Source organism: Zonotrichia leucophrys, chromosome 7, assembly GCF_028769735.1.
Source record: "Zonotrichia leucophrys gambelii isolate GWCS_2022_RI chromosome 7, RI_Zleu_2.0, whole genome shotgun sequence".
NCBI lineage: Eukaryota > Metazoa > Chordata > Aves > Passeriformes > Passerellidae > Zonotrichia > Zonotrichia leucophrys.
Window position 1 is genome coordinate 36,653,840 of NC_088177.1, and position 26,305 is coordinate 36,680,144.

General features: G+C 48.2%; 1 protein-coding gene across 2 annotated transcripts in view; it reads left to right on the forward strand.

Moving 5' to 3' along the window:
- HDAC4 (histone deacetylase 4) overlaps window positions 1–26,305 on the forward strand; it is a 180,141-nt gene that overhangs the window by 11,679 nt on the left and 142,157 nt on the right. For both annotated transcript variants that reach the window (XM_064717773.1, XM_064717774.1), the window contains exon 2: window positions 14,219–14,468. In XM_064717773.1, the coding sequence (XP_064573843.1) occupies window positions 14,447–14,468 (22 nt within the window). In that variant the 5' untranslated portion in view covers window positions 14,219–14,446. The remainder of the gene's footprint in view (window positions 1–14,218; window positions 14,469–26,305) is intronic.

A 26,305-nucleotide genomic window follows, 5' to 3' on the forward strand; every position in this document is an offset into this window, starting at 1 on the left:
TGGAGACTGAATAGAAAGCTTTGTTCAGGATTTCCTGGAGTGAGAAGTGAAGCTGTCTTGGTCAAAGGGAGCTGCTCTGTGTGGATTCAGTGCCGGCCTTATCTCTCTTGTTTAATGCGATATATTTGAGAAGAATCAAAGTTGGTTCTGAGTGTTACTGGCAGAAATGGCAGCCTATTTGCATATTTACTGGCTTCTGGGAGCCTAGATATGTCAGCAGCCTCTGCTCCTTTTCACTCGATCTTATCTCCCCATTCCATTTCAGGAAAGAATTCCTGCAATCTCCTTGCCCCCGCCCCAGCCCTGAAGTGTGCTTTGCATGCCGAGTGCTCTGAGCTCATGGGACTCTGTTTGCTCTGCTGTGGCCCTGCCGTTTGCCTGGATGCAAAGCTGGTGCTGAAATGTGGATGTTCAGCTGCCTGACATCCCGAGGAGGTGTTGGTCTGGCTGGGGCTGTGCATGGTTTCCCTCGGGAAGGGGCTGGAGGTGCCTGCAGGCTTTGCCTGTCAGGCCATTTTTCCCCCTCTGCTGTAATGTAGCTTATTAATCATTATGTTCATAGAAACACAGAATCGTTTAGGTGGAAAAGTTCTGTGAGATCATCAAATCCAACAGTTTCCCCAGCACTGCCATTAACCCATGTCCCAGGTGCCACATCCACATGGCTTTTAAACCCCAGGGATGGGGACTCCACCACTGCCCAAGGACTGACAGCTCTCTCCACGCAGAAGTATTTCTAAATATCCAACATTAACAACCTGAGGCTGTTTCCTCCTGTCCTGTCGCTTGTTACCAGGGGAAAAGACCAGCCCCAGCTCAGTAGAACCTCCTGTCAGGTACAAGATGGATCCAGATTAACGCTTACGCACAGAGTCTTTGCATTTGTGTTGTTTTCCCCTTGTATTCTTTCCCGTTCATTTCTTTCAGAGTATCCCAAGCAGCAGGTGATGAGGTGGATGAGGTGAGAAGAGATTTCTGCAGAGCTCTGGTGACTAATGGCAGCTTATCTTGAAAGCCCAGCAATTCCTCCTGCTGCAGAAGCTGGAGCTGTTAGCCAGGAGTTACAGAAGGAGGTTTAGGAGCATGCAAAGGTGCAAAATCCCAAGCTCCAGGAAAGACCCCGAAAGTTGGGCTTTGATGTTTTTAAAGGCTGAAGAAGGACAAAAGCAGGTGTAAATTACTTTGCTTCATCCCCACCCCTAAAGAGGAGGCAGTGGCAGGGAGGAGTGTTCTGTCTGTGCTGTCTGGTGTGAAAAGCAATAAAGGGCTTGGAGGTTTTGGTGGATGAGAAGCTCAGCAGGACCCAGCAGAAGTCTTTGGATGCAGCCCAGAAATCCCAAACCCCAAAGCGTGGGCTGCATCCAAAGAGCTGCGACCAGCAGGGAAGGGAGGATTCTGCCCCTCTCAGGTGAGATCCCACCTGCAGAGCTCCCAGGGAGGAGCTGGAGCTGCTGGAGAGAGCCCAGAGGAGGCTCCAGAGATGCTCTGAGGGCTGGAGCCAGGCTGGGAGAGCTGGGGGTGCTCACCTGGAGAGGAGAAGGCTCCAGGGAGAGCTCAGAGTCCCTGAAGGGGCTCCAGGAGAGCTGGAGAGGGACTGGGGACAAGGGATGGAGGGACAGGACACAGGGAATGGCTCCCACTGCAGGAGGGCAGGAATGGATGCGAGATTGGGAATTAGGAATTGTCCCCTGGCAGGGTGGGGAGAGGCTGGAATGGAATTCCCAGAGCAGCTGTGGCTGCCCCTGGATCCCTGGAAATGCCCAAGGCCAGGTTGGACACTGGGGCTTGGAGCAGCCTGGGATAGTGGGAGGTGGGATAGTGGGGTAGTGGAAGGTGTCCCTGCCCATGGCAAGAGTGGAATGGGATGACTTTAAGGTCCCTTCTAACCCAAACCCCAAGTTAGGGCTCTAAGGCTTCCCTGAGGACACAGAGTTGAAATCCCTTTCTGACTGGTGACTGGCAGCATTGTGAAACCCACCTTAAAAAGCCTCCATGGCAGGTGCTGTGTCAGTCCTTGAAATATGTCCAACCTTTTTATGGCTTTACAGACCAGTTTTCTTATTGGCAAGAACAATTCCAGTTTGCCTTGCTGTGTTCACATCCAACAGGCAAAATGGGCCATATAAAATGTAAATCCTAAAGTAAATGGAGCTCTTCCTTCACACTGAGTTAAAGAACCTGGAAAGTGATTTCCCAAAAGTTTGCTGGCCTTTGTCAAGGTAACCTGCAGGTACTTCTTTAAAAGGTTTTGCTCCTTTTTGGTTTTGATGGTGTCATAAAACAGAGAAATATATAATAAACAACCTGAAACCTCCTGGAGCTTGAGAGGTGCCAGTTGCTCCTTCCTTGCCTTTCTTGCTTGTCAGCTTTTAAGACTGCAATATTTGCCTGAAAATTGTAGTTTTCATTAAAGGGTGATGCTGGTCATGAGAAATGCAATCCTGTTCAGAGGGGTACAGCAGAGGAACTCACAGGTTTGTGGTGGCTTACTTGGTTTCCTGTCCTGGCTGTGGATGTGGCTGGAAAATGTTAATTGTGCTTTTAAACTGGAAATGGTGGAACCCCCGTGAATATAAAGCTAAATATTTATTTCAGCTTCCTGTGGGGATTCCTGCCCCTTCAGTTATCAGCAGTCTGGGACTTGGGAGTCTCAGCAGCTTTGGCAGAGGGGCCAGGACTGAGCAGAGTGCCCAGGACTGCCCTGCGAGCATCCCTGAGGAATGCTGTCAGTGGTTACAGGTTTTCCCAGCAAATAAAAGTAAATTATGTTGCACTTTAAAGGCAAAGTTGTGAATTCTTGCTTTGTTTGGTGCATTATCCTTCATGCTTGTATGTAAAATTTGGATTTAGGTAAAGATCCTTTGAGTAAGATACACAAGACGTTTTTATTGGCTGTAGGAAAACAGGCCCTTTAAAAGGAGAAATGGCAGAGTGGGGTTTGGATGAGATGGCCTTTCCAAGCCAAACCCTTCTGGGATTCCATGATCCTCTGCAGTTCATTGGGACTTGGGGTCTGGTTGCTTGGGAAGGGGCAGTGTTTTGGTATCATCATTGTCATTCAGTGCCAATGATACCAAATAACACCAATAATAATGATACCCACTAATACCAATAACTCAGTGCCAGACAGGAGGGATAAAACATGCAGAGATGTAAACTTGGAGCCTGTGATGAGGTCCCAGAGCTTTTGTGGGTGAGGATGTGCTGTGCCCCATGAGCTGGGCACCAGGCAGGGTGGAGGGTGCCCACCTGAGCCCTGCCCACATTCCTGCACTGAGGGATGGGAAGCACAGCCTGGGAAGGGGGGGAAGCACAGAGTTATGGGATACAGGGGGACAGCAGTGACACGGGATGTCCTCAAACAAAATAGTGTTTCTGGAGGTGGGCAGTGTTGGAGGAGTAACTGAGGCGGGAAGAATGTAATAAACACTGAGTTGAATTGGCTCTTCCAGAGAGAATGACTGACTGGATGAAGGTCCGTGAGCAGAGATGGAGAGGGGGTGTCTTGGTTTGGAAAGACAGGAGTCTGCTAAGGAAGGCAGGAGCCTCCCCTGAAATGGAGAATGTAAACCCTCCCCATTCCTCCCAATTGCTATAAATTTTAAATTAAGGTGCTCTCAGGCAAAAATATGGGAGCAGAAATAACAGTTCTTTAATAGGGAAGAAAATAAAAGGATAAAATAAACAATGCAGTACACTAGAACAGCAGTGACAGAGTCAGAACCCAGCCTGACACCCTGTGGGTCAGGCTGTTGGTGGCAGTCCCATTGGAAATGTGGCTGCAGCCCTCCTGCAGTGTCAGGGCTGGTTCTGTTGGAGCAGGGGGATCTGTAGAGAAGGATGGATTCTTCCTCTGAAGATGCAGTGGAAGGAGAGGCAGCTGCTGTTCCTCTGGGGAATCCCGTGGAGAAAGCCGTGCTGGTGTCTCACAAACCTCTGGATTATATCTGGGTAGCAATGCTTGGCTCCTCCCTCTGGGCTCACATCTCCCAATGGGATGTTCTAGTTCTTATCAGCCATGCAGTGACATTCCACAGTCTGTTATCAGCAATGTCCCCTCCCAGGGAGGTGTGAATGTGGTCACTCAAAGAGAGAGATAAAGCAAACTGCCCACTTGGCAAAGGTAATCTGCCATACAGATGGGAATGGAAAACAACTTGCATTGCAATCTTCAACAGGGACCCACCCCTGGCTCCTGCTGGGGCCACCAGGTGATCCCAGGCAGCCTCTGGAGCAGGGGACAGCCCAGGGGAGCTCTGCATGGCACCATGAGGCTCCTGGCTGGTTTGGTGTGCTGGCAGAGGCTGTGCTGCAGATGAGATTTGTGCCTGTGTCACTGTTTTACAGCAGAGGGCCGAATGTCCACTGCACGGTGATGCAACATGTTTGTGGAGACCTTGGGGCCGTGTTTCTTTCTTTCCCAGAGCATGGCAAAGGTCAGCACTGCCAAAGCCACGGGGGCAGTAGGTGGGAATGGCAGCCAGGTTAACACGGGGCACCGGAGAGCAGCACGAAGCTTCTGGATCCAAGTGGCCCTTCCAGAAAAGGACTTGAGGAAATGGAAATGTCTCACCAGACAAAAGAACTGCACAAGTTGTGTGGCAGGCTTGCTTGAGTGTTCAGGCCAAATTATTTTCTCTTGGTAATCAGATAGCATTCAATTAAAAAAAAAAAAAGAGAGAGAGAACTAGGCTGACCTTAAACAATGTTTGTTCTTTAAAAAAAAGTCAATATTCTTTTTCCAAGTTAATGAAAGTAATTAACAGTGATTGATGACACATGTACTCAGCTATTTTATGCTGGGAGACCAGATGGGTTATGCACAGCTAGTGACCAGTAATTCTGATTCTTTGTCAGAAGGAACAAGAAGTTCAGATGTGGCTGGAACAGCTCAAGTATGTGAAGAGAAAAGGTAAATGTTTTTCTCTCTGCCTTTGCCTACCTGAGGAGCTGAAAAACAACCCCAGTAAAGAATTGCTTTCAACCAGTGAGGTGAGCTCCCTATCTGCTGGCCACACAGCCTCTTCCTGCCACTGCAAATGTTGTTGGGGGGGATTCTGGTCAAAAATAATGTGGAATTATGGAATTACAGAAGGGTTTGGGTCAGAAGGGACCTGAAAGACCATCTAGTTCCACCCCCCTGCCACAGGCAGGGCTGCCCTTCACTGGTTCAGGTTCCAACCTGGCCTGGAATATTCCATTTTTAATCACTTCTCAGTCAGGCATGTGAAAGGAGTTTGGATTTTTCTGCTCCTGAGTGTGTGTGCAGCGAGGGTGATCTGCAAGGCAGGGATGAAGAAACAGGATAAACTCCCAGTCTGCATTCACCTTCTGTCGAGCACTACTTCCAGCGATCTGATTTGGACTCCTTCAAACGTGGAAACAGTAGGATGAGGGAAAGACATGGAACTGGGAGAGAAGAGGGCCTCAGCAAAAGCCAAGGCAGGAGGTTTTTATAGGTGGCTGTGCCCAATTGGTGCTGCCTCCTGCGAGGCTCCGGTAGCAGCTGGAACAGGCTCCCGAGGCAGACTTTTATCCTTTCTCCCTCCCACGCGGATCCATCTGTGAGACTGCTTGTTCTTGCTGCTCTTGCTGAGAAACTGGATTGAGCTCAGAAGCATCCTGCTCCTTCAGACCCTCTGCCAGAGTCTCGCTAGTCAAGGAGGGCTCTGTATTCCTGCACATTCGCACAGTCCCAGGTTTCAAATGGGCGGTTCTGAATCTGCAGCTCGTCCTGCTCCACTCCGAAAAAATAATTTCCAAGCTGTTGGTCACTTTAAACTGGGGTGAGCGCGAGGTGGTATTTCCAGATTTGCTCAGGATCTTTTGTTCAGAGTTTTGGGAGACGCTTGGGAGGGTTTAGGTTCACTCCTCATGCACTTGGTTGTTCCCAAAGTGGTTTTGCTCCTCTGTATGTTTGGGATACCTGCAGTGGTTTCAATATCAATTCTTGTCCAGGTCTAAAAACTGCTGGGAGAACTGCCCAGTGGTATTGCTGTGAAATCTGTGGAAGCAGAAATCCTGTGGATACTCCTGTGTGTTCCTAGCAAGGAAGGAGAAAGGGCACAAAACTTTGGTGGTTTTGGGTGTCCACCAGAAGATTTTTCTTTCTAGGCTGTGGAGGCACCTTTGGTTTTCAGAGCTCTAAGTGCTGGTCAGGGTGGTGATTTGCAAAAGTGTCTGTGCAAGGTACCGCGAGGGATTTCCTCAGTTTGGTGAGGAAAATACTGCCAGGGCCATGCTCAATAATGTCAATTTTCTGTTAATTTAACATAGAAATGGGCACAGGGTGTTTTCACTTTCACTGAGATACCATGTTTTCAGTTTGGGCTGGTGTCTCAGTGCTTGGACTTCCACCAGAGATCAGTCTGAGTGCCTGACTTTGAGACACAACTGAAAAGAGCTTGGGAAAAGCAGCTTTACTCAGGGAATCTGTGTGATTCCCTGGAAATCAGCTGTGGAGCGTTCCGTGACTATAAGAAGCAAAAGACTGGGAAACTGTTGAAAACATTTTCCTCGATTATTTTTGTAGACAGTTTCTGTTACATGTAATTAGATTAATTATTTCCACCTAGGTTTTCCACCCTTCCATAGCTGTGGATTAGTTCCATGTTAATAAAGCAGCTCATAATTAGTTAATAAGTTAATAGTGTGGCTGTTCATTTTGTTTCTGATGGTGACTTTAGTGCAGGTGTAGCACTGATTATATTGCAGGGACTTGTTTGGGGAGTAGTGGCAGGATTGCTTGTGGAATAATGGCAGGATTGGTTGTGGAATAGTGGCAGGATTGCTGGTGGAATAATGGCAGGATTGCTGGTGGAGTAGTGTCTGGTTTTCGGCTGTTTGGAGGGCCTGGAAAGGCCCGGGGTGGCCTTGGGGCAGGCTGCGTTTCAAAGGACGAGAAGAGGCTTCAGTTCTTTTCTCGGTCTCGGTGTTTATTAATTGTTTATCTAAAAGATTTTCTCTCGGCCCGACAGAGGTCTGCTCAGCAGCCAGCCATGAGCACACTCCTTCCCTCCGGGGCAGTCACCTATCTTTATACCCAAAGTTACGTGTACAATATTTATCATTTTTCCCCAATACCTTTCACCCTTATTGCCCAGTGCACTTTTAGTAATGACCAATCCCAAAGTGCCACCATCACCACAGAAGATGGAGGAGAAGAAGAAGAAGAAGAAGGACAGGACACGCCCCAATTCCTCCATCTTACTTCTCTAAACCCCCCTGTAGAGAAATCCTAAACCCTGTGTTTCACTCTCTAATTAACTGATCCCTTCACCATTCACTTCGGTGAAATCCTCCTATCCTCATACAGGTGTTGTCTCCTGTGTAGGATCAAAGTCCAGCCACCAGACACTTCTGGCAACATTCCAGGACTCCCGAGCCCCCCAAGGGTGGTCTCGGTGACTCGGCACCTCAGTCCTGAGGTGCTGAGATCCCACAGAGTAGTGGCAGGATTGCTGGTGGAGTAGTGGCAGGATTGCTGGTGGAACAGTGGCAGGATTGCTTATAGAACAGTAGCAATAATGGCAGGATTGCTCCCAGGGGCTGTCCAGGAAGGCACTGCAGCTCCTGGGTGAACTGGGGAAGTTGGTTAGTCCTGGAATTTGGCACACACACTAAAATTGACCATGTAGGACAAACATGCCCAGAGATGGGATCCCTGCTGGTGTCACCACACAGAACCTGTCAGGAGGCCGCAGTGTTTGGTGTGAGCAGCAGATTTTCCCCATGTGTGTGAGCTGGAGAGTGGAAGTTCCAGGGAGAGGCAGAAGCACAGTGTTTGTTCAGCTCTGTGCTGTCATGTGAGAGCCTCTTGTGATGGCTGGCTGGGAAAAGCCAGCATTTGCTAAACAAATGCACTGGGGCTGATTCCTTGAAGTGTTCCTGAGCTGCTCTGGGTGTTTGAATCACCATGCTGAGCTTTTGATCTCACATGCAGGCACCTCTGTGCTGCTGCTGCTGCAGGGAAACCATGTGTTTGGCCAGGATGGGATGTCCTGGGATGGCAGAGAGGGCTGGACTGGTCAGTCTGGATCCTCCTTGCCAGGGCATGTTTGTACCTGGTGTTCCCTTGGAGAGGAGCTCCTGGTAACAGCTCCTCTCGTTTGGGTTTCCTGTTTAAAAAATGTCATTTCCACAGCTCTAACTTCAGTGAAGGCTTCAGTGCTCCCACAGCTTGTGCTCCCTGTCCCCCTTTCCATGAGGATTCCTGAGCTTTGTGTCAACACTTCCACTTGCCAGTATTTCCCTTCACTTACTGGGTGCAGGTGTGGAAACTGGAAAGAATCTGATGTGTGATTTCAGTGCAATATAGGAAGTTTTACAGAGCAAAAATTACGCTTTGGGAGATGGGGCTGTCACGTCCGTGTGGGACAATGCAGGGCTGAGTTGGTTTGGTGACTGCAGGTTGGTGTTAAAATGAGATTTGAACACCAGATTTTAAGGGACATTTTGGGATTTTAAGGTTTTTTAAGGTCTTTAAAAGTTCCTCATTGCCACGTTCTCCAGCAGCCTCCAAGAGGATGTACTTTGGGAGGCCTTTCACAACAGGACATGCCCATGGTGACACTTCTTGTCTCGTGGGTGTCCTGGCCTCCTGCACTTGGTGTTTGTCCTCTTTCATAACAAATTTGTCCATTTGCTTTTAGAATTCAGGAAAACTTTTGATTTTTCCAGCACCTCAAGTCAGTTTCTCAGTGCAGCTAAGGAGGAGCAGGTAAATACAGAGAGCAACACTTCAAATTGTGCTTTTTCCAAATTGTGGACCCTTTCCTTCCTCCTGGGTCCACTCAGCTTCTCACCCAGCAAAAGCAGGGGAAAATGTTCTACCTCTGACAGAAATAGATGGAAAGCTGAATGATCAGTGATTTGTCTGTGTTAATCATGATTCTACATCACTGTGATATCTTTAAGTCACCTCTGTCTGGGCTGCAGGTTTATTATAATCTGCTTCACCTGCATGAGCAATTTGTACCACACCTCTGATGGTTTTCTTGCCCTTTTGAAACTCTTACACTGCTACTTGGAAAAGGAAGGGGAATGTCCAGATCTGCACAAAATCCAAGTGGTTTTGGAAGAACCGGGCTAACACAGCAGCAAATTTGCTTCTTTATTTTTATTTTTCATTATTCCATGGTAATCCAGTTGCTCTTCTGACAGATTTTACAGTGTCACCTGCTTATTCTCACAGTGTATGTTTAGAGAGAAAACTGCTTAGAGACTCCAAACTCTTTGAGGACGGTGTCTGATGGTGTTTGAAGTTTGCAAATACATTTCCTGGAAGAGGTGGGAAAACAGCACTTGTGGGCAGTGCTTGTGCAAGCTGCTCTCCTGGGGCAGATGCAGTGCAGCTGTATTCTGCTGGGGAAGCAGGGGTTGAGAGGATGTTGTCTCAGGGTCCTGGGGACTGCTGCCACTCTTTTTGTCACCTTGCAAAGTGGTGGCTGGGAAATGGAGGTCCCTGGAGGAGAGGTGAGCTCTGGAGGCTGTTCCACACTGGCTGTGCTCTAAATGAAGCAGCCTGGCCTGGTGGAAGGTGTCCCTGCCCATGCCAGGGGTTGGGAGTGAGCTGGGCTTGGAGGTCCCTTCCAGCCCAAGCCGTTCCATCACCCTGTAAAAAGACACAGCAAATCTCCCTGTGGTCACAGTGAATTGTTTCCAGGCACTTCTGAGCCTCTTCCTTCCCTGCTCTTTCCGTGTGTGGATCCTGCGTGGCAGTATTTTATAAACAAACCCTGAGAAGCCAAGGCAGCTTTCCCCTGCTCTGGTTAAAGTGCAGGACCTGTTGTCAAAGGAGAGCTTGAATCGATCGAGCTCTGAGAGAGGCTGTGCCTCCCTTCAGCTCGGTGTGTTTGTGTAAACCCAGGGCTGTTTGCCTCTAAACCCAGCTAGGAAGGTAATTCTGGGGGAAAAAATAACAATCTCGTTGGAATTGATCTGTGCCAGGCAGGAGGATCGACGGTGACGCCTTTTTGAAGGGAGTGGGGGTGGTGGTGCTTCCATAGGTGTACCACCCATGGTGGTGCTTCCATGGGTGCAGCACCCATGGTGGTGGGTGTGGAGCTTTTGGAGAGCAAAGCCCAGGGTGCTGGGTGCTGCTGGAGCAGAGGCAGGATGTGGAATGCCTTTGTTCCACCGAGGGGTGCTGGCAGCAGTGCTGCTGTGTCAGAGAGAGCAGGGCACCAGAGCTCCTGGTCCCCAGTAACCCGGCTGACTCAGCCTGCAAGCACAGCCCCAGGCCAAGATTCTTATCAGGGCTGGAGAGCAGTGAAAGCTCTGAAAAATGGAGCTCTGTAAATAAAGTTCTGTGTGGCTGTCATTAGTGGTTGCTGCACATCTGGACTTGTGATGGCACAGAGGCACATCTGGAAGGGGCTGGGAGGAGGAAGGTGAATGTTCATGCTGCCACAGCATCACAGAACCATAAGGGCTTAGAAGGGACCTTAGAGATCACCTTGTTCCCTGCACCTTCCACTATCCCAGGCTGCTCCAGCCAGGTATTGAACAATGCCAGGGATGCATCCACAAGCTCTCTGGGCAACCTGTGCCAGTGTCTCACCACCCTCATAGTAAAACATTCTTCCAAATACCTAAACTCCCACTCTTTCCAGTGTGAACCCATTATTCTGTGTCCCCTCACTGCAGTTCCTGGTGCAGAGTCCCTCTTCAGCTTCCTCAGAGCCCCTTCAGATGATGGAATGTTGCTTTGAGGTAACCAACCACGCAACCTTCTCTTCTTCAGGCTGGACAGCCCCAGCCTTCTCTGTAGGGGAGCTGCTCCAGGCCTCCTATCAACAAATCAGTCTTGGGGCAGAACTGTAAAAAAAATAAAAGAAAAAAGCTTTCTGTTGGGGTAAGAGAAAATCTGGAATTACTTTAAGCCCAGGAAAGACGCCTTGCCAGGCTTGGTGGTTTGCTGAGGCTCCCAAGCAGGGAGAAATGAGGTGCTTTGCCCCTCAGTCTGTCCTGCAGGAACAGAGGCTCGTTTGGGGCTGTGACAAGGAGGTGACAGCACTCTCAGACCGTGGCCACCCTCTGCTCCAGGGATGTTATGATGGTACAGGGGCTGATGCTCCAGCCCCCGTGGTTTTAGGGAGCCTGTGCTCCCAGGTGTGCCCTGCTAGAAGCACGCTGAAACAAACAGGCATTAAATGGCTCCTTGTGCTCCTGTTGCTGAGATTTTTAAAAATCCAGCAGTGACCAGACTCTGAAAATTCTCCTGCAAGGCAGGAAGCTTGATGATGCCAGTGCTGATTAAGTGCTGTTTGCCAAACCAGTTCTGCTGGGCACTTCCTGCGGTGCCACCCCTGCCCTGTCCGTGGCCGCTCTCCCGAGCCCTTCCTTTGCTCAGTGCCCAGGGATGTGCCAGCCCTGGCACTGTCCCTGTGGCCCTGCCAGCCCTGGCACTGTCCCTGTGGCCCTGCTTGCTGTCTGCCAGGCCAGTTCCCGTGGCCAGCAGGTGATCCTGGGGCTCATGGCACACTCTGCCTGGCTGTGCCCATCTCCGCTGCTGCCGGAGCCTGCGGCGCACCCCAAAAATCCAGCTCAGAACCTTTAGGTGCACCCCAAAATGCAGCAGGGAGCTTTGCTGTGGCCCAGGGGTGCCTCCTGTGTGCGGGGTGGCAGTGGCAGATGGCCCCGAGCCAGTCCCTGCCCGTGCCTCTGGAATGATGCTCGGCGTGGACTCGCTGTTCCTCGGGACAGAGGTGATCGCCCTTGTCCTGGCAGGCACTGGAGCACAAGTTAAACAAACTCGGGTTTGTTTTTCTTTTTAATCTTATTTTTTTTTTTTTCCCTAAGCGAGATAATTTGCTTGGAAAAGCCTCTAGACCTCCCGATACCCGAGGCACAGGGAGAGACAGAAGTTTCACTCCTTTTAATTTAAGGGTGTTTTCCTTGAGATGGTGGCAAAAGGACAAATTTACAGAATTTTTGCAGGTGGAGGCCTGACATTGGTCTGCATGGAGATCAGTGCAAGGGCTACCTGAAAATTAAACTTTTGGGGCAGGTAATTTAAGACAGGACTGCTGTGTCTTGGAGGGAATTATGGAATCACAGAGTGATTGGAAGGGACCTTAAAACCCATCTCATTGCACCCCCTGCCATGGGCAGGGACACCTCCCACTGTCCCAGGCTGATCCAAGCCCCTGGCCTTGAACTCTTCCAGGGATGGGGCAGAAGTAGGAATGGATTAAACTGATGATGCTGTAGAATGGTTTTGGTGCTATTCATTCAGTCCAGTTTCTTTGGGAAACTTTCACTGTTCATTCTTGTGCTGGGAAAATGAGGACAGGGAGATCTGGTAACTCCACTCCAAATCCTTCGTGTCTACAGCTGAGATGGCTTATGCTCCAACAGTACCTGCTGGTTTTAATGAAAATAAATTATGTTAGTATCTTGCTAATGCCTGGTCTAAGCTGACCCAGCTCTGTTTAACAGGATGTGCTGATTAATGGGACTGGAACATCTTGAACATTGGGGATGGCAGAGACCTGCAGGGATTGGAAATGACATTTAAGTGATTTTCTCTCGGGTTTGACGCGTAACATGGAACGCGTTCCAGGTCTCTAAGAATGCAAGATGGGCAGAGAGGAACTTGGAGAGTGGTGGTGCTGAGACACTTGGGCTGCAGAGAAACAGCCAATTAAAGGGGGTTTTTAATGAAGCACAGCAAGGAAGGCACTGTGTTCAGCAGGCATTTTCCTGCACATCAGGGAAGTAACTTCAGAAAGCCCATCCTGAGCCACTATGTCGAAGCTGAAAGTCTCAGACCTGGTTTTGCTTCTTGGAAAGGAACTCTCAGATGTGAGCGTGCTAGGAGCTTTTCCAGGAACAGCCAGCAGTGCCTGGAATGCCGTGGCACGGTGGCCAGAGGGTCCTTGTGCAAGGCAGCAGCAGTCCCCATGGCAGCTCCCATGGCAGCGCCCCACCCAGCAGTGCTGCAGGGCACCACTCCTTGGCAGCTGCTGCCAGAGCAGTTTGGGGTGAGCAGAGTCAGCTGGATGCGTGGGGAAGGGCTGGAGCTGGCTGCTGCCAGCAGGGTGACCTCACCCCAGCGCTGGGAGATGCCTGGCCGGGCAGGAGGAGCTCCCCTGGGTACCCAGGAGGGCTGGGCTGCTGGTTTTGGGGTGTTCTGTGGTGTAAAGAAGGGAAGTCACCTGTGGCAGTGGGATGCTCTGCATGGAGGGCACAGCTGGGTTCAGTCTGTTTGCTGGGAGCTCGTGCAGTGGCACAGCACAGTCCCTGGGACAGCCTGTCTGTAAAATGGGGATGCTCAGGAACCCCAGAATGGTTTGGGTGAAAGGAACCTCAAAGCCTGTCCCATTCCACCCCTGCCATGTGCAGGGACACCTCCCAGTATCCCTGGTTTCTCCAAGGCCGGTGCAACCAAGCTGGCCTTGGGCACTAGCAAGGATGGGGAATGCTGGATGTCACTTGGTGTAGTGCCAAAACCCCCCTGACTCCCCCCAAAACTGAACTTGAGCAAGTTCTGTTGGTGTAAGGGTTGGTTAGGTCAGCATGGGCCTCAGGAGAGTTTTCTCCAAACCAGGACATCTCCTGCTTCTGTATTTCCATATTTTGGGGGCTGGCGCCAGGGGTTGCTGACCCTGTGGGTGATTTCCCCTCTGTTCTCTCTCCCTCCCTCTGCTACACAGCTTCTAAATAATTGGGAATGGTGGATTTTTCCCCCCCCTGGGGCAGTATGGAGCTGCTTCTTAGTAATCTGCTGGAGGCTTGGCTAGAGTGGGAGTGGAATTGATTGTGTGGGTTTTTTTTCCTTCCTGCTCCAAGACCACTTCTTGGCACTGAGGAATTTTTCTTTAGACTTCTTTGGGGAACAGATGCGTGAAGTACAGTTACCACTCATACATATGGCTTTTAAAATATGGAAGCTGTTGGACTGAAGTGGCTTCATATGGTGCTGTTGGAGGATGAGAATTAACATGGAATTTTGGGTTTCTGAGACGTGAATGTGTCGTTGGAAAGTTGTTTAATTGTTTTTTTTTAGAAAAAATAATGTTAAGTATTAATTTGCATCTTTATGGTTATTAATCAAAGTAACGTTTACAACTCTGAAAATGACTCTCTCTGCAGCCCTTAATGCCTAAAATAGCATTGTAGTTTAATCTCAGGGATAAATAGGTTATATAATGTACAATTTAAATGGCTGTTAATCTTCATTTGCTAACGCAGACATCTTTTTCTTTAATTGCAGGTTCCTATTTTAAAAGCTATTGGAAGACACTCTGCCACCCTCTTGGATTACTTCCCATACGACTCAGCATGTCACTGTGCCCTGGATTTTACAAGGTGGCCATGATTTAATCCCCACTTCCCACTCCTATGTATTGGTGAAGCACTGGAGCTCTTTTGAGCTGCTGTTACTCCCGTGGCAGCTGATCTGTCTGCAATCCCTTCTCCCAAGGACTAGACATTGCCAGCAATGAGCTCCCAAAGCCATCCAGGTAAGGGCAAGGCCACTTGGAGTCCCAGCAGCGACCCCAAAACACAGTTTGGTGCATGAACACACCTTTTAATTGTGCTGGAATGCTCATCCAGGCCTTCTCCCTCCCTCTCCTGCTCCCTCTGATACCTGGTGCAAAGTGCTGTTGGTGTTACCAAGAGTTATAAGGGAAGTTTTACTGTTTCAGACTTCTGATTGTTGTAAAATTTGGGTTTCTAATGGTTGCATCAGTGAAAATAGGTGTTTTCTGAGTCGTTAACCAGATACTTAATTTGTTAAATCCCTGCTGATGAGCCCTAATGATATGGAGTGTACTTCCAAGGAATGGGCATGGTTCTGCTGCTGCCTTTATTGATATTTAAGAAACCTGTTGGACTTTTTAACAGGAAGGAATAGTTTTGCTGGAACAAAAGTCAATTGATCCACCTCAGTGCTGTCTGGGGGATTATCCCTAATGTGTCTTGTAAATTGAGGCATGATTCATCACTACCAAATTGTGCATTTCTGTCTGTGAGGAGGATCTGTAGCTGCTCAGTTACCTGCTTTCCAGCTTAAAGGTGCCTCACACATTTGTTTTTGGGGAGTCTGGGGCAACTTTTGTGTTAGTTAGAGCTTTGTGAGAGGAATTTTAATTGTGCTTGGGCTGTTTCAGTTTATGGTACAGAACTGGCTGCTGGGAAGCAAATAATCCAACAACAACAAGGCACGTGGAAGGACTTATTTCACTCTGCCTCTGAGAGATTACTCTGTGACTTCAGTTTAATCAGGTTGAGGTTAACAATTAAGGCTGAAGTGCTAAAAGCCACAGAACAGCCCCAAAGATTTAAGGGGGAAGAAATCCTGCAAAAAATAGGGGTGCTGGAGTCTCCATGCAGCAGGGGGAGATCTGACCTTCTCCTCCCAACTGAAATGAGTTTATGAGTCTCTAAAATCATCAGAATGATCAAAAAGACAAAAACAAACCTGGCCTCTGCTTCCATATTATAGCAGTGTTAGATGATGAAATGTGTTGGTACTCTGAGGAGTTGAGAAATGTGTGTTTGTATGAATGCAGGTGTTTACTGGAGACACGAATGCAGAGTGATGTTTTTTCAGGAGCTCTGTTCTTCAGATAACAGATAATTGCTGTTTGAGTGTTTCCATGAGTCAGGAGTGAGGCTGGGCAGCTGTGGCTGCCTGCTTTGCTCTCCTTGTGGTGGTGGGACACCTTAAACACCCACCTGCAGGGCAAACCCAGCCGTGGGTGTTCCTTGGCTCCTCAAGGAGCTGCTCTCCCGAGCTTTGGGAAGTGCTCATGTTCTTTCTGGTTGGGCTATTGCCAGTGGAAGCCTGGTCCTGGTTTGCCTTGCTTCCTTCCATAATTCATCACTGAACACTTGTTTCTCATGCCTCTTTCTGCTGCTTTGGCTCAGCGTTCCTGTAGATCCAAAAATCAGCTTGAGCTTTGTTTTTCTAAGGACCCTTTCTGGAATGGTGCTGAGAAGGGTGGTCTGATCAAAAGCCAAATCAAAGGCAGGATGCTGCTGGATACCCACCTTGTGCCCTTCCTGGGTGCTGGGTTCTTATTCTGGTTGTACTTCCAAGGGTTGGGTTGGAATTCTGCAGTGTTTTCTGGTGGCTTTTCACCCCTGGTGTTCTTGCTGCTCGTTTCTCTTTCAAGAGTCAGTTGTATAATAAGAGCAGAAATATTTCTCAAGCCTTGCCAAAGATGACATCTGGACTTCTCATGTCAGTTATCATAGCCATGTTGATTATACAGCTACAGGTAATTATTTCTAATGATGGGCATTGTTTAAGGGAAGGCTCTGGCTTAACTCAAGAGCCCATTAAGCCTTGCTTCAGTGGGTTCAAGCTTTCTTCTCTAATCTTCTCCAAGGCCAGCACTAATGGGATGTTTTAGGAGCTGTGCCATGAAATTGTTGCGGCATAGATGAATGGAAGTGGTTTGGGTTGGGTGTTTTTTTTCTGTGCTTTTTTTTTTTTATTTTTTCATTTCACTCTGCAAAGCTTTTGTGAGAAGTGTTGGGCACTGAGAGCTTCTCACAGAACAAGGTGGAAAAATACGGAGAAGATTTCAGCTGGCTGAGAAAATTGTGACTCTTTCCCCCACCACTGCCTCTTCTTTTGTTGTGTTTTGGGCTGAGATTCTGTAGGGAATAAGAAATAGCTTTTGGAGAAGAAGAAGAATACCCAGGTGGGAGAAAACTTCCTGGGAGGCATCACGTGGCCTTTGGCTTTTGGCAGAGGAGTCGCCGCCTCTTCCAGCGCTGGAACAAAGCTGGAAAAAAAAGACGCTGGGATTGTGCTGCGAAGGCTCAAGTTGCTGCGAAGTATAATTAAGACAATTAGGCTAATTAAGATAACATTTAGGATTATGACAAAGCTTGGGGGGGCAGGGGAAAGCATGTTTAGTTTCACTCCTTAACCTGTTCGCGTTGGCCACAATTTAGGCTTGCCTTACATAACCCGTGGTGCTCACCTTACCCAGGCTGACTGGGTTGGGAGTAGGTGTGGGGTGTTTTTATAGGGTTTTTTAAATGTTTTAGGGTTTTTCCCCCTTCTCTTATTTACCTTAAATGATTCCTTGCAGTTGCCTTCTACCTCCCCCCTTAATTTTCAGTGGCTTGAGTTTCACTATCATTCTCTTCTTTAATCAGTAAAGATTGTTCTGCTGATACTAGTTATACATAAAGATTAGTTTTAAAAAACCAAAACACTTAAAGTTAATCACTCAACTGATTTGTATTTGTTTAAAGTTCACTTTCCTTTGTAAAAGCTGAAAATCTCCATGTTCAATGAAGCATTTTGTTTATGAAATGTTATCCTGCAGGAATTAACCAGTCTGAATGCAAATGCTCCATCCTTTTTTCAGAGCCACTCTTGCAGAGATGCAAATTTCAGCTACATTTTGCAGCGCTGAATGTTTGATAATTAGGAATATTGAAGTTTTGAGAATGAGCTGCCTGGCTGATAGGGCACAATCTGCAGCAGGGATCATTAGGGCTGAGAGGAGCTCCCTGAGGAAGCAGAGAGCTCCGGGATCACACGGCACCGGGAGAACGAGTTGGGGAGTCACGTACTGCGATTTGCTGGGCTGATAAGGACTTCTGCACGGGCCTTTATCTGCAGCCAGCCACTCTGCTGCCCTGCTCCACAGCTCAGCGAGGCATGGAAAGCCATTTCATGCAGCACACACACACACAAGAGCTCTCCCCATGAGCGTCTCCCAGCGTTTTGCACGGCGCGATAAATATTTGATGCGTTCTCTTTTTAAAGATTAAGAAGTTTCTGTGGAGATGCATTTCAAGGCGGCTTTAAATGACACTGACCTACTTTCTGGCAGCAATGAGGCTGTTCTGGGGAAGTTATCTGGGGGCAAGAGCATCATTTCAAATAAACATAGGGACTGTGGGGGTGAGCTCCAGCCCTCCTGTAGCAGGGCTGGGCTGTGGTGGGTACTTGCAAGAACACCTGGACATGGTGTATGATGGAGCCATGGAATGGTTTGGGTGGGAAGGGGCTGTGAAGAAGCCCACTCCATCCATGGGCAGGGACACCTTCCACTATCCCAGGTTGCTCCAAGCCCCCTCCAGCCTGGCCTTGGACACTTCCAGAGAGCCCTGCTTCCCCTTACCAGGTGCTCTGGTTTCACTGGATTATTGTGGACTGGGAATTCAGAGGCTGTTCTCCTGAGCAGCCTGGTCCCCCAGTTTTGGGGGGGACTTTGGGGTTGGCTGTGGGGTAAACTCAGCAACAAGCTCTGGTTAGAACAGCTGGAAACTCCAGCAGATGGAACTGGCCATGTCTGCATTCACTTTTCTTTCTCCAGCCCACTACAGAACACCTTTTCCACCTCCATTCCTGTTCTTACCCACGTGGGAGCTGAGCCTGTCCTGGATTTCCTCTAGGAACGGTGTCATTTTGAGGTCCTTGAAAGTTTTAAGTCTGCTCCCACTAAACCTGTGAAGTTTTCACTTTCTGGAGCTTCAAATAGTTGGGACTTTATGTGCAAGGGTTTGATTGTACCCTCAAAAGAGAAGAATAGTTTTGTGCTTCAACTTGGGGTTCAAGCTGAAGTTCCTGCTAGGTCAGTGTCCCTGCCAAGTACATTCCTCTCATTTCTGCTTTTTCTTTAAATGCAGTTCTTGCACTTAGGAATTCTTTAAAAGCCTGTTTCTAAGGTAAGTTTTTTAGCCTGTGATGTTTCCTGCAGTGCAAAGATGAGAAGCAGGTACTTGTGATGAGAGGCTGAGAACTCTGGATTATTTTGAATGAAGTACAGGGTAGGGGAAGGATATAAGAAAGGTTGTACTTTTAAAGTCGGGTGATTCTGTAATAATGTTTGAGATGGTCCTTGGGATCTTGTGTCCCACTTGGAAAGGAGACAGACCTTTTCCTATGAGGTTACTGCATTTTTGTTACTCACTTTTGGTCAAGCCCAGTTTGCCCTGTGTCTTGTACTTCCCAAATTCAATCTGCTACCAGAAGAGTGGATAAACAATTGCAATGACATTTCTTCTTTCAGTGTAGTGTTTAGTGTATCTTTTTCATCCCCTGACATCTGCAGAAGCTGCCTTTACAGTCAGAGGATAGCTGGGAGTGAGTGAATGTGGAGTAGCAGGTGCCTGACTGGAGAATGAACAATTGTGGAATTGGTGATTCTCCCATCTTTCAGTAAAGCTTTGCCAGTCCCTTTCTCCTCATAGCTTGCCATGTACCAGGAATTCCCCCCCTCCCCACTTTTATTTCTTTATTTCATTATTTCTGTTTAGGCCATTAAGCAGGGAAAGCCTTGACACCTGCACTGTTTGAGCTGCCAGGTGGAGTGGTCAAACCACTGAGAAATGGGGCACACAATTTATTCTTCTGCTAAGAAAACTAAAATTAATCCATCAGCAGGTCTTTTAAAGGTTTTGTTTCCATAACCAAAATCAAAAGTAGTGTTGTTTCATCAGTTACTGGAAAAATCTAAAGATGCAGTGCCCTGCCTTGCTTTGAGGTGCTCAGTTCCCCCTGGGGATTGCTGTCACCCTTTGGCTTGGTGGACTCATTTGCTCAGGTGTGGGGAGCAGGTTTTTAGCCTTTCAGAAGGATGAGGCTGATATTAAACTTCATACCTATTTAAAAGTGATTTCCATGTGGGAGCAACCCCAGGTGGGCTTTTCTGAGACCCTCCTGTCTCAGCTGGAAGCCACCCCTGGTTTCAGCAGTGCTTGTGGGAGTTCCCAGGAGCTCCTGAGTGTGTGTTTGGGGTTCAGTGGGGCACTGCTGGTCCTGCTTTGAACCCTGGCAGCACAGGCTTTGCCAGGGAATCTGCAGCCAGACTTAATCTTCTCCGTGTTTGTAGCTGCCCTGCTCCACTTTGATGTTGCAAGTGTTTTGGAAGCTTGAGTTGCCAAGAGTGAGGAGGTTCTGCCAGGATGGCTGGGCAGGGTCAGCGCGGGGAGACAGGAGCCTGACCACAGCTACCTGTGGATACCTGGGGATGGGGAAAAGGCAGGCAGGATAGTGACAACAGCCATTAAATACACCCTCTCAGCTTCTCTCTTGTGTGATGTGGATTTTTAGAGGGGCTGATGGAGTAAATTTTGTTTTATTAGTTGTTTTGTTGTTTCTTGGGGTTTCTTTTCTGTCATTTTGGTTTTACCAAGGGCTGAACAATCCCAGCACTGAAAAACAACTTCTTTTGCTGACTTACTGTGATGGTGTTCACAGGGGTTCTTGGGTGAGGGAAGAGACGAGGATCTGACTCCATGTTTCAGAAGGCTTGATTTATTATTTTATGATAATATTGCATTAAAACTATACTAAAAGAATAGAAGAAAGGATTTCATCAGAAGCCTAACTAAGAATAGGAAAGAAGGAATGATAACAAAGGTTTGTGGCTCAGCTCTGTCTGAGCTAGCTGGGCTGTGATTGGCCATTAATTACAAATATCTAACATGAGCTAATCAAAGATTTACCTGTTGCATTCCACAGCAGCAGACAATCAATGTTTACATTTTGTTCCTGAGGCTTCTCAGCTTCTCAGGAGGAAAGATCCTAAGGAAAGGATTTTCCATAAAAGCTGTCTGTGACAGACTTCCCTGTGAACAGAGCAGAAGCAGAGTGCCTCTCCTCTGCAGATTTCTCCAGCAATGCAGAGCTGCTTGCAGTGGAGGGGATTGATGGAAACCCCGTGCTCTGTGCGAGGGCTGGGATCAGCAGCACGTCAGAGAAATCGCAGCCGAATTCAAAGAAATCACTTGTTGTTTTTTTGTTTTAAAAAAAAAAAAAATCAATCCTGACCCTTTTGCTATTCTGGAAGCCCTTGTGCTGCCAAACCACATAAATAGCTTTATGTGGCAAATGGTGATGGGAGCCGTGAGCTGCCAGCCTTGGCCTCAGGTGCCTGTTTTGTGCTCCTGTGATCCCACCGGGATCAAACCACGGAGCGAGGGGCTGGGGGCTCTGCGTGCCCCCGTGGGCTGTACTGTGGATGCTGAGTTTCTCTGGCAGTGCTGCTGTCCCTGAACTCCCGTGTGGTGACTCTTGTTGTCACCCGGGGTCGATGGCCCCGGATCAATGCGGGGCTCGGCAAACGGGAGCGGCCGGAGATGGGAATCGCGGCCGCGGCTGGGAGATGTGCTCGCAGATCTGAGGAGGGCAGCTGGATTCTTTGTCTGCTGCTGGAAAGGTGGTTTAGGCAGCTCTGATCAATTGACAATTCTTCAGGCGGGAAACCCTTAAAGCCTGGTGGTGATGTTAAAATAATCCATTGAGAATTGTATTTTGCTCTTCTGTTTCGGCATTCAAAACTTGCACTTTCTACTCAAGCGAGGCTTAACCCTCTCTGTTAACTGTGACCTTTATTTTATGCTGCCTATAAAGAGAAACAGTTTTAAACGGTTTTTTTTCACTCCTGATCTAGAAAATGCATGAGCTGCTCCTGTGGGAAGACATAAAAGCCTGAACTAGACCAACCCTCTCTTTTCTGGTCATAAAATCATCCAAAACAGTAAAAAAGATCATACACAAAACTCCACAAGTCCATCCAAGTACTGAATCCTTGACGTCTGTCGCTTCAGGAAAAATCTCTGCAACTTCCCAGAACTTGCTTTATTCTAACTAAGGTGCCAGTGGTCTCACAGAACCTCTGCCAGGGGAAAGCATGTGATCCTCACAGCTTACCAAACCCAGGAGAAGGGCTCTGGCATCTCTTCCCTGCCAGCAGCAAGAATCTGATTGGCATTAGATGGCTTTTTCCCTTCCTTTTTTTCCTTTCCAGCAGGTGCAAGGCCTGTTCTGCAGGCTCGTAACTCTTGACAGGTTTATCGTGATGTCTTCTTGGCAGGTAGGGCTGATGCTATTCCTTCAGCCTGCATTAAAGATTCTTTTCTTTTTCATTTTTTCCCTTCAAAGTGGAGCTCTGTGCTGTAGCTCTTTCAAGGAGGTGATGGGACTGTTGCTCCTGGTTTCCTTCTTTTTTATCTTAACTGCAGCAGGTAGAGCCAACCTGAAGGGTCACTACACCTTCACCACCTCCCCCAAATAAACTTGAGACAGGTTGATTTGAACAAACACAGCACCAGCTTGTGTTGACAGAGCTTTGGGAAAGCTCTGATTCATTCCTCTCATGTCTTTTCTCTTTCACAAGGAAAGTTATGCATGCAAGTTCTGCTCAGGCACTGCCCGATTCCTGAATCCTTCCGAAGAAGCTGCTCTGTGGAAGTTGCCCTTTTAATTTTTTTTTTTTCTTCCCTTTCCTCTCTTTTCAGCACTGTTTGTCATGGGAGACCTCAGCCTGTTGTTTTTAGCAGCTCACCAAAGCGCTTAAGGAGAATTCCTCCTCCTCCACTGATTAATTTCTGGCATGGGGCACAAAATAGCTCTTGCGTCAATAAATCGTCACAGCCCTCGCTTGTCTCTGTCAGCGTAAATACTCTTGGACTGCAGCGTGCCCCCAGGCAGGCCAGAGGTCCCAGCCTGCAGCTGCAGGGTGGTCGAGTCCAAGGGTGCAGGGCTGGGCTGGCAGAGCTGCTGCAGTGTGTGCTGCCAGCCCCTTCACCCCCCACCCCTCCTCAGCTTCTGGAATTCTGCTCTGGCTATAAAGATATATATTGTTCTGCAGCTTTGAACATCATGGGTTTGGGTGCATCTGTTTGATTTGCTGGGGAAGCAGGAGTGTGTTTGTGCCTGTGAGCAAGGTTCTGCTCAGCCTTGCTTCACTGCTTCACCTCCCATCACATGGGAGGCTCCTTCTCAAGCTGCTTGCTCAAACTTTTTTTTTTATTTTATTTTTTAAATTATTATTTATTTTATGTTTATTCTTTAATTTTATCTTTTTTTTTTTTTTTTAACTGGTATTTCTGGTGTTTGCTTTTGTTGGAGAAACGGTGGGATAGCAGTTGCACAAAAGAACGTGATGTTTTGGGAGCGATTGCCCAAATCATTGGGCAACAGGGACTTGATCTTTAGATGTTCCAGCCACCAGATGAAAGAGACTTTCTGCAAAGCCATTTGCTGGAACAGCTGTTGTGCAAACAGCGTTCTGGAAATGGGGAGGGAGGTGAGAAACCTGGAAAGTGGGTCATCCTCCTGCACTTGGGATTCTTGCAGGGAGCTGCTGGAGAGGCTGGGACCATCCCTTGGCAGCTTCAGAGTGGGGATGGAAACTGCTGGCTGTCTGCAGAGGTTTCTCCTTGGAGAGTGTCCTGGTGGAACTGCTCCTTTCCTGGAGCACATTCCTCCTCCCACTGCCCGCACAGCTGCCCTGCCTCTGAATGGAGCAGTTGAGCAGGCTTGAGAGTAAGAATGATCTAGAAGTGTTTCAAAAATTTAGATTTTTTTTTTCATTTGTTCTTCTCTAATCTACATCTAAATACAAACACAAACTGCTGGTGGAGGGGTGGGGTGGAAATTCCTCAATATCCCACCTGTGGATGAAAACTCTTGGCGGGTATTTTTGCCAGTTTTGAGAAATCAGCTGTAGCTGCTCTAACCCAAACTGTTCCATTATAAATTTCTGCATGTATTCCTTCTGTCCTTTGAAAAACAACTCATTCTGTACATGCCAATGGATCCACAAAAGGAGGGACTTGATGGGATTTGGGTTTGGAAGGGGGGCCTTGATGGGATTTGGGTTTGGAAGAAATTCCAGAGGTAGAACACCTATTTTGGGGAGAACACTGTCTGCTCCAAGGTGACTTGCATTGCCAGAGAGGAGAGCATGGCTGGCTCTCAGCCTCATGTGGGGATTTGATAAACTCTTTATTTTCTAGGATTTCTCATCTTCTTCCCTTGGCCTTGCTCTCTGGAGCTGCAAACTAATATTCACAGAGAGATTTATGTGTTTTGGCCAAAATGCAGAATGTGTGCAAAAATAACCCCGCTGCACTTTTCCCCCATAAGAGCTTGAGGTTTGAGAGTGAAAATGCAGGTTTAAAAGCATTTTCATGATCAGTTTGTTTATTCCTTGGTCAGTGATGTGCAGGGTGGTGCTGGGGGAGCCACAAGGGGTTGAGGTTGGAGAAAAAGGCAACGGGGGTTGTGTCATTGGGACATGGGGTGGTTGTTGGTTCTGGGAGCTCTCTGGGATGCCCATCCCACATTGAGGAGTCTCTGAATTAATTCCTTTGTGCCTGAGGTCAATTCTTTTTTTTCTTGTAAAGCACTGGAACAGGCTGCTCGGTGCAGTGGTGGAGTTGCCATCCCTGGAAGTGTTCAAAACACCACGTGGACTCTAAAATTAAATATTTCCTTCCTATTTCAGCTTGTGTTTCACAACTGGGGCTGCTTTCTTCAGGAGAGGCAGGCAGGAGAGTCCCTCCAGGAGCCACCAGTCCCCAGAGCTGGTTCCTGTATTTGCAGCAGCCCAGCTTGCCCTGGGATGAGCCCTCCCTCCCAGGGAAGGTGAGCTGGGATAAAGGGGTCTGCTTGTGGTGTCTTGTTTGGCTTTTCAGGCTCCTGAAGCCAGAGTGCTCTGCAGAAGGAGCTTGTTTTTATTCAGAAATAATGATGGAGTATTTGGTTTAGGCACATAAACATTTGTGGCTTGAGCAGGCAGAGGTATGATACGCACTTGTGTTGGGAGATGAGTTCTGTCTCGCTGGAAACTCCTTTTTCCTCTTGCAAGAAACAACGGTGGGACTATTTCCTTTGAACATCAGTGGGTTTTTCACCCCCCAAAATCTTCACCTGGTTTTATTTTGCAGTAAGAAGCAGTAGGTAGCAGTTTAGGAACTGTTGGTGAGATTGTATCTGGCAAAGACACCATCTCACCAACAGCTTTCAAAGATTTTGAAAAAGGCAGAATGTTCAGTATTTGCTCCTTTAATATTTTTGCTTACTGTTTCCCACCAAGCCTGTGTTTCCATCGTGTCTGTGAGCTTCACTGACTTTGTCACATTTGCAAGTTGTTAATAACATCTTGGTTTGTTAATATATTCTCAGCATTGGCAAATTCTCCGTGATTTATCTGCTTAGATCTGCGTTATTTACCGCTCTGCCTCTTCCAAGTTAATGATTTCCCTGACTAAGGATACCTTTGTGCACAGGGAAAGATGCAGGGAGGAAAAATCCGCCTGGGATGTTTCTCCTCCCTCCTCCTCCTCCTCCCAAACTGGAACTAGTGGAGGCTGCTGGCCACTTTCACTGGTCATCTGCTGAGTCTTTTAATTGGAATGCTTCTGATTTGGAGCTTTCACATCTCCTGGCTCAGGCCTTGGGTGCAGGCAGAGCGTTTGAGCTGTGCTGTCTCTGGTCCCCAAATTATAATTTCATCTCAGGCCCTTTTTTAGGTGTTGGGACAATGAACTGAAGTGTGTGGGGTGTTTTACCCCTCAGCACTGGGGGACTCACAAAGCGCTGCTGTGGGTGCAGGGTGACAAATGCTGCCACATCTAATGAGGGAGCACTCCGAGCATCCCGTGCCTTGCTGTGTGGCTTCTGCTGACCTCTGCCTGGTGCCCTTGGCCAGAGGTTTTGTCTGGCAGCAGGGAAAGCTTGGTGCTGGTGGGAAGAGCTGAGAGGGCAGAATGGGATGGGGTGGGATGTGCTGGGTTTGGTGCCTGGCATGGCTGTGGCAGCTCTTCCATGGTTGCCAGGAGTGCCAAAAGCTCCGGGGCTCCCTGGGCACATGTGGCTGTGGATGAATTGCCCTGTGCTCCAAACGAGTGGCTGTACACGGAGTAGGCACGTGGCACAGCAGCTCTGCTCTCAGCAGGTGAAGCTGCAGCAGGAAAACACCTCAGGCTCAGCAAGACACAATAGCAGAGTGCTGTGAGGCTGTGAGGGATGTGGGATCCGTGCTACCGGAGGCTCAGAGGCAAAAATAGCATCATTTATAATAGTACCAGGGAAGGCTCCTGCGCGACGCCTTTGCATTCTGCCAGCCTCTAGTGAATGGAGGAGTAGTTTGCTTACAGATGACAAGCAGGGATGAATAAGCACTTAAAAAATTTTTGGTGCTGGAGAAACAGCTTTTCCATCTTGGTCCCTGAGCTAGTCAGCCTTGCAGTCCCTTTCCTCAGAGTGTTGCTTGCTGCTTGAAATACAGGTGTTGAGAGGCAGGGAATTAAAACTCTCTCCTTGGCCTCACTTGGGGTTCCCTGTTCTGCCCTCGGCATGCTCCAGGATGTGTTTTGACTGGGCTGTGTGCTGATTTTGGAGAGGACCCCTTTGCTGTCTGGCTTGCCCCCAGCAGCAGTAGGAGATATCCAAAGCACAATCCATGAACTCCTTTGTGACGGTGTTCACAGGGGTTTTCAGATGAGGGAGAGACGAGGATCTGACTCCATGTTTCAGAAGGCTTGATTTATTATTTTATGATATATATTACATTAAAACTATACTAAAAGA